This window comes from Gordionus sp. m RMFG-2023, chromosome 2, assembly GCF_954871325.1.
Source record: "Gordionus sp. m RMFG-2023 chromosome 2, tfGorSpeb1-WG-v2, whole genome shotgun sequence".
NCBI lineage: Eukaryota > Metazoa > Nematomorpha > Gordioida > Chordodea > Parachordodidae > Gordionus > Gordionus sp. m RMFG-2023.
Window position 1 is genome coordinate 8,366,841 of NC_088776.1, and position 20,035 is coordinate 8,386,875.

General features: G+C 24.7%; 2 protein-coding genes across 3 annotated transcripts in view; one reads left to right on the forward strand and one right to left on the reverse strand.

Moving 5' to 3' along the window:
- LOC135925476 (suppressor of tumorigenicity 7 protein homolog) overlaps window positions 1-4,133 on the reverse strand; it is a 31,040-nt gene extending 26,907 nt beyond the window's left edge. For both annotated transcript variants that reach the window (XM_065460818.1, XM_065460817.1), the window contains exons 1-2: window positions 4,031-4,133; window positions 3,906-3,988 (exon numbers count right to left, since the gene is read on the reverse strand). In XM_065460818.1, the coding sequence (XP_065316890.1) occupies window positions 3,906-3,988; window positions 4,031-4,064 (117 nt within the window). In that variant the 5' untranslated portion in view covers window positions 4,065-4,133. The remainder of the gene's footprint in view (window positions 1-3,905; window positions 3,989-4,030) is intronic.
- Window positions 4,134-14,432: 10,299 nt separating this feature from the next.
- On the forward strand, window positions 14,433-19,995 carry LOC135924626 (transcription factor E2F4-like). Its single transcript, XM_065459716.1, has 10 exons — window positions 14,433-14,553; window positions 14,594-14,728; window positions 14,775-14,884; window positions 14,931-15,092; window positions 15,205-15,316; window positions 15,755-16,074; window positions 17,096-17,195; window positions 17,962-18,148; window positions 19,201-19,242; window positions 19,409-19,995. The coding sequence occupies exons 2-10, from the start codon at window positions 14,597-14,599 to the stop codon at window positions 19,519-19,521; spliced, it is 1,278 nt and encodes a 425-aa protein (XP_065315788.1). The 5' UTR covers window positions 14,433-14,553; window positions 14,594-14,596; the 3' UTR covers window positions 19,522-19,995.
- The last annotated feature ends 40 nt before the right edge of the window (window positions 19,996-20,035 follow it).

Consider the following 20,035-nt stretch of genomic DNA (forward strand, 5'->3'; position numbering starts at 1 on the left):
AAATATTGTCATTTAAAATAAATTAAAATTTTCAAATCCAAAATAGATGTCATCACGTGTAAAAGTATATGTAAAATATTCCAGGAAGCCTGAAGTTTAGATTGAACTGATGTTAAGGAGAATAATTCAAAATATTCAAGATCAAATTACACCTAGATCCAGAGTTGTTAAAGCTCCTTTTTAAAAGTAGCTAGCTTCTGCTCCCGCTACTACATTTTTAAAAGGAGCTAGCTGCCAATCCAAGTAATGGACTGCCACTACATAACAGCTCTTTTGGTTTTCATTTTTTTTAGAAAGTACACGAAACAAAATCATATTTTTTTATCAAAAAAGTTTTATTTTTATTAAATGATATATCAAAATATTTCTAATTTTTTTATTAGCTTATAAATTTCCTAAATTTGAATCTAACAATTATCCACGCTTCTCCCCTAAAACCTGTTTAGCAATACTAAATAGGCGCTCAAAAGGAGCACTGGAGAGAAGCGGGGTATTTTATCTTATAAAAATATTTTTTAATTCAGGAAATTTATCAAAAATAGTAATTTTGATATCATTATTTAAAAAATATTTGTCCAATATAAAATCTTCCTGATGATCATTTTCATGGAATCCAAAAAAATCTTCCAAATCATTGCAGGGTTCCCATAAATTAGTAGCTGTTTTTGCATCAGGAATTTGTTTATAAAAAATTAATTAATTAGTATTTTAGTTCCATATTGTGCACATTTCCATTCCCAATTTAATTTGAATGCAGGATGGATAATAGCAGCAATAATATTTTCATCATTATAAACATTTGAAAATCTATAAGGTTATTTAAATAGATAAATTATTTTTTATTTCAATTTCTTCTTCCATGATGTCTAGATCCATAATATCAACAACTATTTTTTATCATATATCTATAAAATGAATATTATGACTTACAAGATTTTCCATTCAATGTAAAAAGAAAGAAAAACTTAATGTTTAATATTTTAACTGATTAGATGAAAAACCAATATAAAACTCGACTCAACATTTAATATTGCATAAATTTAAATAAAATAAAATTTCATTTTTATTGAATTTTAATTAATAAATAAATAGATTTATTAATATTTAAAAAATAATTTAATTTACACATTAAATTTAGAAGGGCGGTGGAGCAGTGCTCCTCCATTCCAGCCCTAAAGGGACTAATTACTGCTACCGCTCCTGATTTATAAAAGGAGAGGTGCTCCAGGTGTTTTTGAAAAAGTGTAGCGGTGCTCCTCTAGTGCCGCTCCTTAACAACTCTGCCTAGATCTAGTTGCATAGCTATATCTGAGGAAGGGACTTTACTTTAACCAAACATTAGTTCAATCACAAAATGACCTTTATAGGAAAGGATATTAGTTTTTGGAAACTTGTATTCAAATATTCAAAACAGATTTTATACAATGAAACTGATATAATATCAAATATATTTACTTTAATGTTCTCTCGATAATGTGATATAAAATGTAAAATTTTTAAAATATGTAAATAAATTACGGTGTTATGTCTTAATATTCTAATAAAAGTATGAAAAATCCTAAAATTTTCTCCAATATTGTTTATTTTTCCAGGTAAATTTATCTGATAAAATTTTATCACTTAGTTGTTGGTACAATTCAGAAAGCAAGGTTTACGTTTTAGGAGGGTGGTGGGGGTGAAATATTAAATATTGAGGGTGAGAATGCTTTATATGGATAAAAGCGTGCAGGCACATATAACATAAGCACCCAAAATATTTTAAATTTTGAAGTGTTTAATAAAAATAATGTTTTTATATCTCCTTTTCATAAACCAAGCTAATATTATTGCATTTCATAGGAAAATTGGTGCTCAAATTTAATAGAAGTGCTTATTCAAAACGAAATTAGTAAGCTCATGCCCAAGTTAGTATTAATGATTGGATTAGTAATAAAGAGAAAGACTAAGGAGCTCAAATTTAACAAGTTAAAAATGCTAATGGACTGAATTGTTGACAAAAATATTGTTAACTCAATAAAAAATCTGTTAATTTGTTTAATGGATTATTAATTTTGTTGCATTATAAAATGTTATAATATTAATATAATGGATAAATTATTTTAATATTTTTGTGTTGTTTTTAATAAAAAAAATTTAATTTAAAAAAAACAGATGCCTTGAAATTAGTGATGTTAAAATAACTAGTTACCTAACTAGTTACATTTTGGCTAAAAAATAACTGTAACTAGTTATATTTTTAAAATTGTAACTAGTAACTGTAACTAGTTAAAATTTTGAAATGTAACTGCCAAAAGTAACTAGTTACTTTTAAAGATATATCCAAATAATTAATTTTCTTTTTAATATGTTGTGATAAATTAATTTTAAATTAAATTTATTTTTTAAATAAAATTTATTAATTTAAAATTTTGTGAAAATGTCTGATTGTTCCCAACAATAACACAAATACTTATATGTATGGCAGATGTGCAGGGATTATAATATTGTCAACCTCTAAAGGATACTATATTAGCTAGTATTGAAAAAAGGTAACTAAAATCAAATAATTATTTATAAATTAATAATATCATGTTATAGGTTTAATAATCTTTATGATAATGACAACATCATTGCTGCAATTCTTCACCCTTTATTTAAAACTGACTGGCCTTGGATTAGGCAAGAAAGGAATAAAGCAAAAAAGGAGGAAATTTTAAATTTAATAAATACCTTAATACCTCAAAGTGAATCCCAGACGAATGAATCATGCTCAAAACCAACATCACTTGATGTAGTTGGATTTTTTGACCTAAAGCGCCAAAATATTCTGAATAATGAACTTATAGAAAACTTTAACAAATCTAATAACAACACTTTTTTTTATATAACAATTTCCCAAAGTTAAAATTACTCTTTATTAAATATAATGTTGTTCTAACATCAAGTGCTCCCGTAGAGCGCTTATTCAGTCTAGGTAAGCTCATTTTTGGAGATAAACGAGCACGTCTCCTAGATAATAACTTAGAAATTAATTTGTTGTTAAAAGCAAATAAACATTTATTAGATTCTAATTTTTATGAAAAATAAATATTTTTTTTTCAATGCAAATATATATTTTTATATTCGATGTAAATATTCAATTTTGCGATATTTTTTTATATAAATAAATTATATATTATTTTAAATAACTGATTATACTTTGTTTATCCTAATTTTTTTTATATCAAATAAATGCAGTCAATAAATAAATAGTGCATATATGAAGGATGTATAAAGTAAGTAACTAGTTACTTTTGAAAATAACTGTAACTAATAACTAGTTACTTTTAATTTAACTAGTAACTGTAACTAGTTATGTTTCAAAAGTAACTTTTAACATCACTACTTGAAATTGATTTCAAATTTTGAATGAGATGTAAAGTTCTGATAAATTTTGTGATTATATAAATCATTTATTATAAAGGGTTTGATTTAAATTTGAATAAGATATATGTTAGAAAAACTATTATTTATACAAAAATATTTATTGCAGTGATATTGAATGAGCAGAAATATTGATTAATATTTTAAAATCTATAAATTTCAAATTTGAAATCTTAACTTGTAATTAGTAGGATTTATAGTTAAAAAATAAGGCTTGTAAATGTATTACTATCAACAACAACATAGATTTATTTTATTTTTTCTAAATAAAAAACTTATCTTTAAATGCAACCCTTTGAATTTCCATATTTAAGTATTTAAAAAAAAAAATTATACTAAAATATATAAAATAATATATGTATTTAAAAGTTATGTATATTATAAGTACATTTTGTTTTAAAATATTTATTTATATTATATAAATTTATGAATAGAATTAGAATAATTATCCTTTATAGAAACACTGATTTTTTAAATTAAAAAATTAGGAAATATTCATTTACCAATATTAGTCCTGATATTAAAGATGACGTTCCTGTCAATGCAACATAGAATTTGGGCGTTAGAGTATTCAAAAACATAGAGGCTATTATTTTTATTCATTATTAATTTATTTTAACTATCATACCTATATGAGCCGCGTGAATCTCTTCTTCGGTCATTAGTTATGCAACGAAATTTTTAACATATGTTTTATTGTCGATATTTGATGGAAAGATGTAATATATAACTAACTATGTTAGAAATTATTAAAAATATTGTTTGTTACCACTAGTGTTGTTAAACGGCTCAATTTGAGACGATTTTTAAAAACGGCTAGCTCAATATTTGTATCCATACAATTATTATGCAAGCCTAAAGAATGCTCTTAGAGGGCATATAGGATTGAACATCTATTGGCAATCTCGACGCTTATGCAATATTTTTCTGGCTATAATGTTGAGTTAGATTTTAAAAATGGGGTCAAATCGAGTCGTTTAACAATACTAGTTGCCATCTATATTTTTGGCTGAGTTTAATATTTGCTCAAAATTAAAAAAATCTTCACAGATCTTGGCTCTTTTTAGGATTAAAAATGCGAAGACTTTTTTGTAATAAAAAAATTTTGAGCATGCTATAAGAGGATATTTTGAGAAAATCTTTTGGGATTTTTACAAAATAAAATCTTTTTTGATGATGTAAAACATTTTTGATCTAAAAATTTTTTGAGCAAACATTTTGTGATTTATTTAAAAATAAAATTTTGAGGTAATATCTTTTATTTTAATTTTAAATCTTAAAATAATATTTTTTGAACAATTATAAGTTGGAAATGTGAGAAATGTCATAACACCCATTGTATATTTCTTAATATTTGAATAAGTAATAACGATTATTTAAAAAAAATGTTTTGTCATAATTTTAATGTTTAATATTTAATATAAACTATATTATTATCAATATCATAATACTAATCAAAACTTTTAAAAGTAATTTCAAGTTAAAAAACGCTAGAATAAATAATTTGAATATGTTTCGGGGTGGTTTCGCTGACATATTTGTAATATTACTCATTTCCAGAGTTGTTAAAAGATACTTTTTAAATGGATCTAGATACAGATACAGCGTCTTAAAAGTTATCTTGATACAGATACAATTTAAAATATATCTAGGTACAGATACATTTTTTATTATACTCTTTTGGATTCTATTGTGAAAATTCATGAAATGATCTAAAAAATTTATTGACTCAATATCACATTTATCAAAATATAACTAAAATAATGATTTTTAGATATTAATATAATATATGATTAATTTAAATAATTATTACATATCATTAATAAAATAATATAATATAGGATTAAATGATTATAAATAATTATTAGATTTCAGTAACCAAATATTTTCAAAATTTTGGTCATTAAGACATCCTCGTTTATCTGTAAAGACATTTTTATCTATACTAAAAAGTCTTTCAACAGGGGCGCTGGAAGGGATTGTGGTTTTATATTTAATAAATAACATTTTTATATCAGGATATTGTTAAAAAATACTAAAATCTCGGCATTCATTTTTGAAAAAAACTATTTAAAATTTGATTATCAGAATTTAAATCATTAACAATCATATCTCCTGATGTTGTAGGATACTGAAAAAAATCGGATATTATATTATTGGTTTTTTTCACAGGTTTATGATTCTGATATTCCAAAATCCTGAGCAGTAGTATAAAGATCTGATATTGATATTGGTGCAACTGTTTCTTCATCTTCCAGATCATCAATGGATTCAGTGATATTTTCAATTGGCTTGAAATCTCTATCATAAATAAATAATATAATGTTTATATTTATAATAAAATAAACCTAAAAGACTTAATAAAGTTTTTGACATTATTAGTAATGGTCTTTGAAATTTTATTTTGTATGCAATAATCCTGTGCTATTTCTTGTAATTTTTTTGCTGTTTTATCATATATATGACTACCAGTCATGCTTTTACAAGCCAACGCTACATATTTTATTTCCAAACTTGTTGGATCTATATAGTGTGCAGTGACTCCTATGTATGAACTAAAAATTAACATTTCTTAAAACTGCTCAAATAATTTGTTTGCAATTAAATTATTATACAAATTTAAATGTTAGCTATACAGGCGATAGGCACTCCAACAATCTGCTGTTGTACATATTAACGATGGTTCTATTAGACTTTTAATGATTTCTTTCTTTTTATTCTCCCATCTTTGGGAGATTATAGCAACTACTGTCTGTAGGCAAATTATATTTTTTTATGGAGCTAATGTTTTGATAATTTTTATAAATGAAGGATTTTCAACAATTGAAAATGGCTGAATGCTCATATAATAAAATCAGTTATTAAATCATCTAAAGTGGTTTGGGTTTAAGTCTGAGGTCTCTTGGAAAAAAAATCAATGGACGATGAGCTTAGTCCATAATTTTCTTTAATAGATTTTTTCTCCTTTCTTTATATTTGGTTTAAGAGTATTTGATGTTTTCTCTTAAAATTTAAAATTTTAAACATTTATTTAGTATCTATACCCTTAAAATTTTTACAATGTTGCAAGTTGAGGTAATGCTAACTGAAATTTGCATATTTTTTGGTAGACATGGCAAACATTTTACTAACAGAGATTTGTTTTCCTTATTTTGAGATATTATTTTAAAATATGGTCTATAAATTGGCCATAGAAGAATGTCGTCATTTTCGTCATCAATATTAATCTTAAAAAGTTAATATAATATAATAAAATAAAATACCAATTCCATTGCAATTAAAAATAACAAATTCCTTGAGATGGACTGTAATATCAGAATTTGCTTGTTATTGATAACTCGGACATAATATTTAATTAATATTTATATATTCTTTTTTATATATAAGTTTTAATATTTTACTTATATATATAATTTTTTAATATATATATTAATATTAAGTTATATGCTCATATGAAATAAAATAAATTTTACATTCAAGTATTTTTATTTATAATATAAAAAGCGTTAAATAGAAGTATATCAAAATGTATCTTAAAAAGATACAGATACCTCTAAAATAACATCTAGATACAGATACTTTAATCGAAAATCTATCTAGATACAGATACCACATTTTTATATCTAGATACAGTATCTAAATACTTGTATCTAGATACTTCAACAACTCTGCTCATTTAACATATTTGTTAACTAAAAATAGGCAAAGATGATTATTTTATTTTTTCACATAATTTAAATGTATTGATATTTAATATAAGCTATAAAATTGATAATTGTCATAATACTCATCTCAAAACCTTTAAAGATAATTTTAGTTAAAATAGGCTAGAATAAATATTTTGAACATGTTTCGAGATGATTTCGTTTCTATAATTATAAACCATATAAAGTAAATATGAAAATTGTCATAATAATAATCATCTCATTAAATATAATTTTAGTAAAATAAAAATATTTTCAACATGTTTCATATAATTTCAATGATAATATATAGAAATAGAGGTGACAATTGTCATAATGCTTATTTCACATATTTTTTAATTAAAAATAAATAAAAATAATTATCTTTAACATTTTTTGACATTAAACATGTTAATATTTAATATAACCTAGAAAAGTGACAATTAGCATAATATTCAAGGGAAAATATTTTAAAATAATTATAGTTAGAATAGTCTAGAATAAATATTTTGTATGTTTGCCGTCGGTTTCATAGATTGATATTAAAGCCTTTAAAGATAAAATTTGTCATAATATTCCCATTATTTTTAATTTTGGTAATATTATTATATTTTTGAAAACACTTAATCTTCTATAGCATCAGATAAGTTTAAATATTTAAATATAATCTGCATGGGGTTCAGCAAGAAAGATGTATCAATATCATAATAGGGGAGTTCGGGGTAGAGTGATAGAGGTTAACAATATTAACGCTAATAATTTATAAACCCTTGAGCATAAAAACATTAAATTTAGTGTAAAGATACAGTTTCATATCTAAATCTAACTTATGTTAATCTTTTTGAAAATCATTCCTAGTTTGACATATTTTGATAAAAAACCCCTTTTCCTCAAAAATTATAAAAATTACACTCTAATTTATTTTGCTTTTAGCGAAAAAATATCAAAGCTCATAATATAAGATTATTTTATGTTCTTAAAGTTGTAGCTATATATCTTTTCGGGAGTTTATAGCTATGCTAGAAGTCACGCAATAACGATTTGTATAATATATATCACCCTTGGAGTGATGGGTAAAACGGTTAAAATGTTCGGTCTGATTAAAGTTGGATAAAAATAATTTATAAATATTAACGTCTAGTAAAAGTGAACATTAATAAATTGTTCATTGGTTATTTGAAATGCAAATTTAAAAATAATGGTAAAGGGAAAGAATAATTGAAATATACAAATAATGTACCGTAAATGGGCATACTCTAATATTTTTGTTAAAATATTTTACATTCCCGTATTTTATTGATGTTATACCTAATAGCAGAGTTGCCAGGTCAAAATTTTCAAATTAATGGAGAAATTTAGTATTTTGCGGGAGAAATATGAAAATTGCGGGAGAAATATGAAAATTGCGGGAGAAATATGAAAATTGCGGTAGAAATAAAAAATTTGCTAAAAAAGGCCGGCCAGGATTTTGAATTGACTTGATTATCCGCCTATTATTTTTTATAATTAGTTTTTATAAATACAAATTCGGTAACTATTTTTCAAAATGAAATAACATCTTGATTTATTAAATATATTAATTTATAAAAAATAACCAACGATCCTTTTTAAATATAAAATAATGTGAACAAGATAAAATTTTATAAAAAACAAACGATTTTAATTTTACAATGTAAAAAATATATTTTATGCGAATGTCCCGCAAAACATCCGCAATTGGAAATCTACCTTATGTGTGTATAACATTATAGGGATAGGCGCTTAATTATCACGTATGACGTTTAAATACATACTCATTTCAATGATAATTATTTTATTTATTATTGTTCAATCACATTATTATAAGCAGTGCAAGAGAGTGTATCTACATTCATTGCAAAACAAAAATATTCTTCAAAAATAAGAAATAATACAGATGCAACTACGGTTGCAGCAATTGTAATCACTTATCTTGTAGTAAAACATTCACAGAGCTACTTATCATTACAATGTAGGTAGAATCTTTCCCCATAATATTTAACGACTCCAAGATAAATGAAAACTTTACTAGTAGAACAAAAATGAGCAAGGATATCATCAATGTTTTATAATCTGAAAGGAGGTCAATTCTTGACGATTTGAAAGATGGGCATACATATGCAATATTCAAACAGATGCATCTAATAAGAGAAATATTGAAATATTTCTTTTGATCCTTCGCTATTTCAACAAAATTAAGGACGTTACAAGAAAACTATTAAATTTTTTCCCCTTAAATAGTGAAAAATCCAAAGACATAACTAACCATATAATAATAAATATAGCAGATTCGGGATTATCAATAAATTACATGTCAACTTTCTGATCTGATAATGCCTCAGTGAATTTGAAAAAATCACAGTTTATTTACAGAATTGAGTCTGCACAATGTTGGTTGCGATATGTTCCTAATACCCGCCATCTATAGAATTTTAAAATTTTACAAACCCTTAAAAAAATACTTTTTAAATAAAGATTTTAAAAGCTGTCCTAAAATTTTGAAAAATTTTTTCAAGTATGAAATGGCATAAGCATATTTGGGATTAGTTTCACATGTTGGAAATCTACTTCATGCAGTTAATATTCAGTTGCAATCAGAATATTCTTTATTAATAAAGATTCACGAAATCAACAGCTCTGTTCATCTCTACAGTTAAAAATTGATAATAAATTGCTCATTTTTGTTCTACCACAAGTAAGGTTTGCACTTATATTGGAGTCGTTAAATATCATGGGAAAAAGATTCGACCCACATTGTGATGATATAGCTCTGTGAATGTTGAACTACATGATAGGTGTATACGATTTCCGCAACTGTATTTGCATCTGTATTATTTATTATTTTTGGAGAATATTTTTGTATTGCAAATGCAATCGATGTTGAACTCCCCTGTACTGACTTATATGAATAATGATGTTGATTTATTATTGGATAAAAATAAAACAGGATAGAAAGATATTTACAAACTAGACATGTTTTTCGAGTAAATAAAATTTATTTTAAAAATATAAAAATAATCAATTACTGTCTCTCAAAATTATTATTTATATTTTAAAAACGTTAAATAACTTTTAAAAAAAAGTGCGGGAGAAATTAAAAAATTGCGGTAGATTTTTGTGGGAGATTTTCAATTGCGATAGTTTTACGGGAGAGAGATGTCTGCGTGTAAACTAAAAAATTGCTGGAGTCTCCCGCTGATGGGGGGAGACATGGCAACCCTGCCTAATATTGATAAATGGATGTCAAAATTGTGATATTTTGTTCAATAACACAATAAATTTACATATGTTGAGTTTTATTTTAAGTACCTAACACTGTTGCTTAGCCATTTTATACTGAATATAGGGTAAAAATGGAAAAAATGGCACTATATATGTGATCATTATTCTTATAGTATTATAGTTATAAGGCTATTCTTTTATTATTTTATAGATGAGGAATTTGGCTACATTTAAATATATAATTTTTTTTAATTTTATTGCCAAAATAGCAAAATAAAAATACCAATCATTTTATCCAGGTCTCCCTTATAAAAAACCATCTTGGTATATAATTTCAAAAAATAGTTAAGTAAGTAAAAGGAGGGGCAAAAGGAAAAGAAATTGATGACTGACGCTGAGTGATTTCTCTTTCATAACCCTAACCCTAACCCATACGATAAATACATTATTTATACATTAAAATTTGGTTTTTTAAAATTATAAATAAAAAATACATTAAAAAATAACCTAAATTTATAAAAAGAGTTTTATTGACGGCTGAGACTGACTCAATAAAATAATTTTTATATTCAATTTTTTCTAACATTAATTTTTGAATTTTTTAAAAATATAACATGGAAATAAAAATTTAAATAAAACTAAAAGGAAACGGAAAAACAGAGATATAAAAATTTTATTTATATTTTATTTATATAGAATGCTTCCGATTAAAAAAAAATATTCTCAAAGATATACTAAAGGAATATTTTCTAATATATTCTTCTTTAAATTTAGCGACCATGTGTGATAAAAGGATGAAGTCGATACTATGTAAGGAAAATTATTTAATATATTTTTCTAGGAAATCCTAAAAGTAATCCTTTCCGCATCCAATAATAAAAGCAGATAATTCTTATAGTGATTAGTTCTTCAATGATAGAAATTTTCAAAAAATTAAGATCGATAAATTAAAATTAATTTAAATATTTAAATAGCTAAGTAAAGAATAATTAATTATTTTTTATGCTTTCGAATGTATAGTAGGGCTGATTGCTGTTAACAATTTACTTTAAAATAGTCAATAATTAGTGTTTCAATATTTTACTAGATCCTATATGTCATTCTCTACATATAAAAATAATAACTCGATCAGTGGTGGGATAACCGTCCAAAATTAGACTTCAAATTATGCATGAATTAAAAATAAGATAATTTCTTTCAAAATTGATACATCTGCTATATATAATAGATCAATATTAGGTATTAATGTTAGATGGTCAGATTCAAGTGCGAACATTAAGAATTTTAAAACTATCGAGATTCATATAGGCGTTAACCTAAAGAAAATCCAAACAATTTTTAAAAAATTATCACAGTGGAAAACAGGGCCAATATGTTTAAAATGGTTGACATTATGGCTAGAGATCAATTAAATAATGATAATGATTTACCTATTTCTAATAAAAACAATTTGAGCCAAATATATTTTAATACAAGTGTAAGCGATCAGGAAAATTTATGTATTGATGATGATAAAAGCATATCAGTTTAATCTTATGAAGAAATACAGAGGGGCCATTCCACGTCAAATCGATAAAGATTCAGCCGACCTCTTTTAAAATTATTAAAAATTTCTGGAATTATTTAGATAGTTAAGAAAATGAGAAAGCCGTTTATTTTAGCTCGCACCTGGTTTTTGAGATATAGGGGCTCAAAGGTGCAAAAAAGAGCCACTTTGGAATCTCTAAAATTTTTAAAATGCTTATAACTCAAAAACTATTTATAGTAAATATAATATATCAAATTGTAGGTAAATAAAATCTCTAAATAGCTATCAAAAAAAAAAATTAGCGCCAATTTGAGCCTTTAACTTTTGGTTTACTTATTTTGCTATACCTGTGTTTTTAAGCAAAAAAAGGAGTTTTTCGAAATTTTTTTTTGCTTTTTATTTAGACACCTTTGCTAAATATATATACCATATCAAAACCTTGGCGACGCTATCGACTCCAAAAAATGATGAAAAAAATAGATGGCGCTTTATGTACAGATTATGGTTAAAATAAAATTTGGCTGCTAACTTATCAATACCGGATTTTTTCACTTTTTTTACTAAAAAATTTTGAATTTCTATTAAATATACTAATTAAACAAAGGAGCAGAGTGAACATATCATTAGACACTTAATAATGTAACAAATTTCCATAAATATCTTTCATATAATTTTTTTAATTTTTGAAGTATCTAGAAATTCATCGAACTTTTTATTATTTGATGAAGATAATGTTATAATTTTACTCTAGATATTATTTTCTTCGAATATTTCTTTTCACATAAGCGTTTTCTTTTAATGAGAGATTCCCCATTTGATTGTAGGGACATATTAATGTTATCAATAGCCTCTTGATTATTTATATGAGGGGGTGAATCAATATCTACATTGTCATTTGAAGTATAAGGAATGTTTACTAATTTTTTGTCGGCATGAAGAGTATATTAACATATCTAAATTGAATGGTAAATTTTTTTGGGTCATCCAGGGTAGAATTTTTCTTAGATTCTTGCTATAATATGCATGTCTCTGTAGATTAAATGGGTTGCAACATTTTAATATTTGGTACGTCCATCTGTGATATAGAATAAAATTTTAATTGTTCTGCACCTAAAATATATGATTTTACACTCTCCAAATCCAGAATGTCATTGGTGGACTGACTATAAAATGATAAGCTACAGACGGGTTGTAATATTTAAAATTAATCTGAACGGACAAGTTAAAAATATTTCGTAGAAAAAGAGAACGTTTTAAACAGTTTATTTTGTAAAATATAATCGATAATATGCCTAATAACTCCCTTTTTTGCTTAAAAATACAGGTGAAGCAAGTTAGGTAAACCGAAAGCTAAAGACTGAAATTCGCGTCAATTTTTATTATTTTTTTAAAAGCCCTTTAGAGATTTTTTTTACCTACAATATGATATATTATACATTTTTTTACTATAAATAGTTTTTGAGATATAAGCATTTTAAAAATTTTACAGATTCCAAAGTGGCTCTTTTTCGCACGTTTGAACCCCTATATTTCGAGAACCAGGTGTGCTAGCGAGTTAAAATAAACGGCTTTCTCATTATATACCTATCTAAATAATTCCAGAAATTTTAACAATTTTAAAATGGGTCAGCCGAAAATGTGCCTTTTTTTATCGATTTGACATGGAATGGCTCAGAGGGATTATGGTGATAAGTAAAATATATTAACCGACATTAATAAAGGCTTTGATCTACATCTAAGTAGTGTTATATGTTTAGCTCATAAGATACCCCTTGCTGTAAATAGCTTTATTAAAAAATATTTAAAATTAGATTTAGATAAAGTTTGTAATATTATAAAATTACTTGTTCTAAATGCAATTAAGTACTCAATTAATCTAAACTATAAAACCAGTAAATGTATTTATTAAATTAATCAAATTACAACTTTATAACAATTTACATTCCATTTATATTATTTAATATTTGAATATCAAAATAGCAATTTATCTTTGCCTACAAAAATAATCATAACTCTACATTTGAATATAAAAACAACCTTCTTTTTTTTCAATTCAAACATAAAAATACATATTCAAATTTTACTTTTATCACTACTTCCAACATCCCTTACCCTAGATACCTCCATCTAGGGAACTTGTTGCGATACTCCTGCATTCAATAATCTGGGTGCCTCATTTTATAACTTCATCGTCTCATTGCACCGTCAAGACTTGTTATGGAAAATATCTGATCAGATGATCTCCCTCACAAGCCCAGCACCGTTGTTCTTTGCCAATCTTGACCAGTATCTTGAAATTATGGATCCATCTATTGGCCTTATTTTTATACGTATGATAGGTTTAGTTAAAGGTGACTATTCTAATTTTTAACTATACATATCCAAAATTTGATATTTATTTAAAAAAGTTTAATTATTTTATTAGAATATTACAATGCAAAATTTGTAAGCTTTACTAATATTTTTTAATTTTTCTTCTTAAATTTTTTAAATCAAAATAAGAATAAACCAAAAATTTATTTATTTCCCATCTGATTTAGTTGATTTGTTTATTATACCTCGTGGAATAAGAACAAATCCTTTTATTAATTTCAGTTACAAAAGCTAAATTCAAAATTCTGAAATTAGTTGTGTGAAAAAGTAGTCATAATTTCCCAGTGAACATAGATGAATTATATTGGATATAATATTTATTAATACGTAAATCTAAACTAAATGACATTAATTATAATTTTTACAGATTATGACTGAGCTTATTTATTCACATTTTCAAGATCCTAATTCTAGCAGATATGAAAAAAGCTTGGGATTACTTACAACTAAGTTTGTTAATTTGCTACAGGAAGCTAAAGATGGAATATTAGATTTAAAATCAGTATAATAGTAAACATTTATTGAATTTACAATATTTTTTTTATAAGGCTGCTGATATATTATCTGTTAGACAAAAAAGAAGAATATATGATATAACTAACGTCTTAGAAGGAATAGGGCTTATTGAAAAGCGTTCTAAAAACAGTATTCAATGGAAGTTAGTAAATATGTTATTATAATATAATTTTTTTTAAAAAAATCAGAGGAGGTGGTCCTGGTTCAGATAATCCTGAAGTTTTTCAAAAACTTCAAAATTTAAAAAATGAAATAATTAATATAAATATATGTGAGAACAACTTAGACAATTTGATAAAAATGGCAAAACAAAATATAACTAATATTGTTGAAGATGATGAAAACAAAAAATATCCTTTTTTTATAATTTATATCTTATGCATAATATTTAAATATATTATATCATTTTTACTAAAATAAAATTTAAATGACAGCCTTAACTCATTTTTTTTATTTTTAAACATATTTATATATAAAACCAGAAGAAATATTTAATTTTTATACAGAGGACAACATGTTAATGTTTTTAAAACACCCTATGGATGCAGTCATCCAGATTACACCTAATCAAATGGTAATTTTTTTTATATCTACATATATATATTTTCTTATTAAAATATAAAAAAATGCTTTTGAATATTTATCATTTATTTTAATGTCATTTGCTCAAATCATATATGGTACAAATTATCTCTTATCTTATATTCATTTAAAAAATAAAAATTTTTATGTGATCCAACATATAAAAAAATATTTTGATTTTTGAATAAAAAAATGAAGATTATTTTTTTTGATTTCATGTACATATTTTTTTACACATAAAATTTTTTTTTTGGAATTTTGAGCCTAATTAGTTTAAAATGGCAAATGGGTATTTTCAAAAAAAAAAATCTTGACCTTATCAAAATTTTGTGTGAAAAAATCTTTAGACCCTCAAAGAAATTTATTTTGCTAGATTTTGTTTCAAATCAACATACTAAAAATTTTATCATCATTTTTTTCTCTAATATAGGACAACTCACAATTATCCATTAAAAGTGCCTCCAAACCAATCACAGTTTTGATAGCTGATTCGAAAGCTATTAAAAGCTATAAAAATGCACATTTAACTCTCAACAATAAATGTGTTAAAAAACAAAATCCTGAACCTAATATAGAGCAAAAAGTTGGGATAGAAACATGTTATGATATTACCAATTCAGTCAAGAGAATCAAAACTCTCGATGATTGTAGTTACACTAATTCAGATGAAAAAATGCAAATCTTACAAAATACCTCACTCTCTATACCCCAAATCAATGCAAATGATGAAAATCTTAAGGAGTTACATGAGTTTAATATTTTTATTTATTTTAATCGTTTTTTTTTGAATTATCTTATGATTTAATTTACAATAATATTATATATATAATGTTATATGGATTTTGAAATCCATGGGAATGATATCTCTATTATAAGACATTTAACTGAGAGAGATTTTTAAATTTGAAAAATTTGATCCTACCCTATGGCCAGACTTACCAGGTCTCCCCCTATCAGTGGGAGATTCCCAGTCAACCTCAACATACAGAGATATCTCACAATTTTGAACATTTTAACGATTTACTTTTATATAATAAATAAAATAACTAAACTGCAAAGAAGTAGAAATAAAAACTTTAAAAATAATGATAAAATATTATAAAACGATACTATCATGTTTGATAAAATAAAAATTATAGGAATTAATGAGGGAGACCAAAACAGCCCCAAATTTTTTTTTTGCAATTTTCAAAAATTGATCTGGTAACCCTGTCGTTGACCTTCACAATTTAATAATTTTTGTTTATATGTAGTTCAAAATTTCATAGGAAAATTTTCAATAATTCACAAGGTATATATGCATGTTTGATACACAGTAAAATCAGATTTTTCAAAATTTAGAGTTCACTTAATAAATCTCTTAAAAATCATTAGAATACAAATCCCAAATCTCCATACAACACATATATATATAGGGCTTAGACTAAGCAGAAAATATAAGTTAAACAAGTGCAAAATTTAAAACCAAACCTACAAAATATGATAAATGTTTATAATTTTGGCAAATGGAGATAAGTTTGAGGTTTAAATTAATATTTTGGTTGTTCTTTATAAAATATCATTTATTTAAAAATAACATAGATATCAATAATGTTGTTCAAATTTAATTTTATAGTTTGTCATTTTTGGGACGAATATGATCTCAAAATAGGCATTAAATATTAATTTTTAAATTGAATTCACTCTACTTCTCAAACCAAGCCATGCTAAATCAAGGCACTAACTTGATATAATTTTTTTGACATGTTGTGACATTCATATTATTTATTAGATCCTCAACTACTTCTTCCTCCATTTTGGAACATAATATGGCCACAAGAAGTAAAACGGGTAAAAGTCCAGCACGATCAATATATATGAAGATTAATCCAGTAATCATTTTGTCTTCCTCATAAATATTTTATAAAATTGCCATCTTCATCTATTACTTTTCAAAAAAGGGATCATTTTATCAGAGAAAAGAAATGCTGAAATCCTTATCTAAATTTAATGTTATTAAAATTATATTGAGTTTTCAAAGTTTGGAGAAAAAAATGTTTAAATTTTAATCAAATTTTAATGTATCAAGTTAGGCTTTCATATTGTAGTATGACTAGATTTTATTAAACCATTTTTTTCGTTATAAATTATCCCTGAACACATATTTCCTAATCTTTTTAAATTTAAATTCTAACACATATCTTTACTAATATTTTAATTTCAACTAACTTTAATTCCTCTTTATCAAATTTAAAAGCCAAATCAAGCAAGTTTAATTTTTTTTATAAATAATAATTGCTTCCCTGATCACCATTTTTTTTCTATATGTACGGCAAGAAAACTGTAAAAAATTCTTATTTTATACCCAATTGTTACTTTTTTTGCAAGGAAAGGTCTTTCGAAGAATAACGAAAATGTTGGATGATAAATTAAATAGTTTTTGATAATAAATTTTTTTATGCAAGGCAAGAAATATCGTAGACAACTAATATTTTTCAAATAATGGCCATAATCTTAGATTACGAAATAATTTTATTTGCTTCGATCATATAAATGGCCTAATCTGTAACCTCACAAAAGTTTTTTAATTCTTATATAAATTTTTCGATATTATTGATTTTAATTATATATTATCCCCCCCCTTCTCGATTTGATAAGTCAAACTCGTCAACAACTACTTTCCAAACACCGACTCGCAATTCGGTTAAATCTCTTAATAGCAATCTTAAATCGAATCCCAATAACACAAATATATTTTCCCCTAAACTGAACGTCAGCTTAAATAGCAGTTTTATACTCAATGAATTAGATGAGACCCTGTTACTCTCTGGTTTATATCCCAAAAGTTTGTACACATGTTATTACCATTAAAATGCATTATAAAATGATATCTCATTTCAAAATTATAAAGTTGATATATAACAATTAAAAGTTGGAGATATAAAATAATATGGAAAAATTTGGCAACTAACAAAAACTTTACTATGCCAGCAACACTCTTGAATCACTTTTTTTTCAATATACATTTTTCTCGTCGGCTCTAGCTATAGGTAAGGAGGCCTAAGCTTGCGGATAATTGTTTTAGCTTTTCTATTGGTAAGAATAAAGATTTTTTAACTGCTTATTTTTAAAGATCCATTCATTATCTCTACGTTAATTTTTGAATTTATCAACTGAATTAAGAATAATTAGGGCATTTGAAGAAAAACTTTATTTCAAATATAAAAAGAAATAAACCTTATTTTTTCGGTATATATGTTTGAATAATTAAATCGTTGCATATCAATTTTATAATTTTGAAATAGGATTTCCTTTTGTAAATGTTTATTATACGAGAGAAATAATGAGATTAGTTAATATCCTTAATATTTTATATCAGAGATGCTGATCTGATAATTTATATGACTGATAATCGCAGTATCGGCCTTTATCTTTAATCATAAACTAACACTATCCTTAGTTGGATCTTTAACATATGTTTCATTTAAATACACCCCAACCTGCCATTTTATTTTACTCCCTTCCCAAATACTTTCAATTAAGATAAAAAGATCTAAATTCTAAATATTAATGGTGGCAATTAGTGTTGTTAAAGGGCTTGATTTGAGCCGATTTTTAGAAATAGCCAACTCAATATTTTATCTAGAAAAATATTACGCAAGTCTGAAGATTTTATTGATAGATGGCATAAATGTCAAGACATCTATTAGCGAAATCTCGAGGGTTGGACAAATTTTCTAGTTAAAATATTGAGTTAGCCATTTTAAAAAATTCAAAACGAGCCATTTTACAACACTTGGTGACATTCTCACCTTTTTCAGGAACTTAAAATGATCGATTATTATAGTTAACCTATGATATATAATTTATATTTTAAAAAAATAATATTTTCTTTAGTTGAAGAGCATTGCAATGAAGACTTATTCGCAACAGCTGACAGTAATCTTAATTATTTATGTTATTTTAAGCTCATTTCTTTTTCAACTACATGTTAAAAGAAAGAAATTTAGGATAGATTTTTTGAATTTAAAACATATAAAAGTGTTAAATTTTCGTTTTTTTGATATTTTTTAACGAATAATATTATATTTCTTAACTTATGAAGCATATTCTCCCCTCCTAAAGTTAAGCCCACCTTTAACCGAAAAGGAATATTTATTCAACTTAGATGAAACAGAAGGTGTTTGCGATTTTTTTGATATACATTTGATGACTTGAAATAAACAAATCATCGATCCTTGAAGTAGTTCGCCTCTACACATTTAAACAATTATAACCTCTTTTGATAAATTGATATATTATTTCCCTCGCGTTAAATTATTTATTGAATTCTATTTCTCCATTAAATAACTAATATAATCATCAGCTAATGAGATAATAACCGATTATCTTAATTTAGGTCTCTTTAGAAGAATATTTTTTTATATAACATATTCTTCTCAAAATCAATGATTTTTTTTAAAAATCAATATTATACTAAAGTATTATGTTTATAAATTTTCGCATAAAATAATGTAATACATGTTAAGATTTACGAGGTACTAATTTCATAATGTTATATTATTCCATTATCTTATGATTTCATTAATACCACCTATTATTATAATACTTCTCTTTTTTTAAAAGAAAAATGTCTATTTATTTTTCAATATATCAATTGCATACTTTTAAATTAATGAAGAACCTAAAAATAAACGTTATTTATATTCCCATAGAAAAATATTGATTTATG

Excerpts from the sequence above, each read along its gene's own strand:
- LOC135924626 (XM_065459716.1), top strand. The coding sequence starts at position 14,597 with ATGACTGAGCTTATTTATTCACATTTTCAAGATCCTAATTCTAGCAGA. Across the intron at positions 14,885-14,930 it reads AAAAACAGTATTCAATGGAA|AGGAGGTGGTCCTGGTTCAG; the intron begins GTTAGTAAATAT and ends TAAAAAAATCAG. Across the intron at positions 17,196-17,961 it reads TATATATGAAGATTAATCCA|TCAAACTCGTCAACAACTAC; the intron begins GTAATCATTTTG and ends CGATTTGATAAG.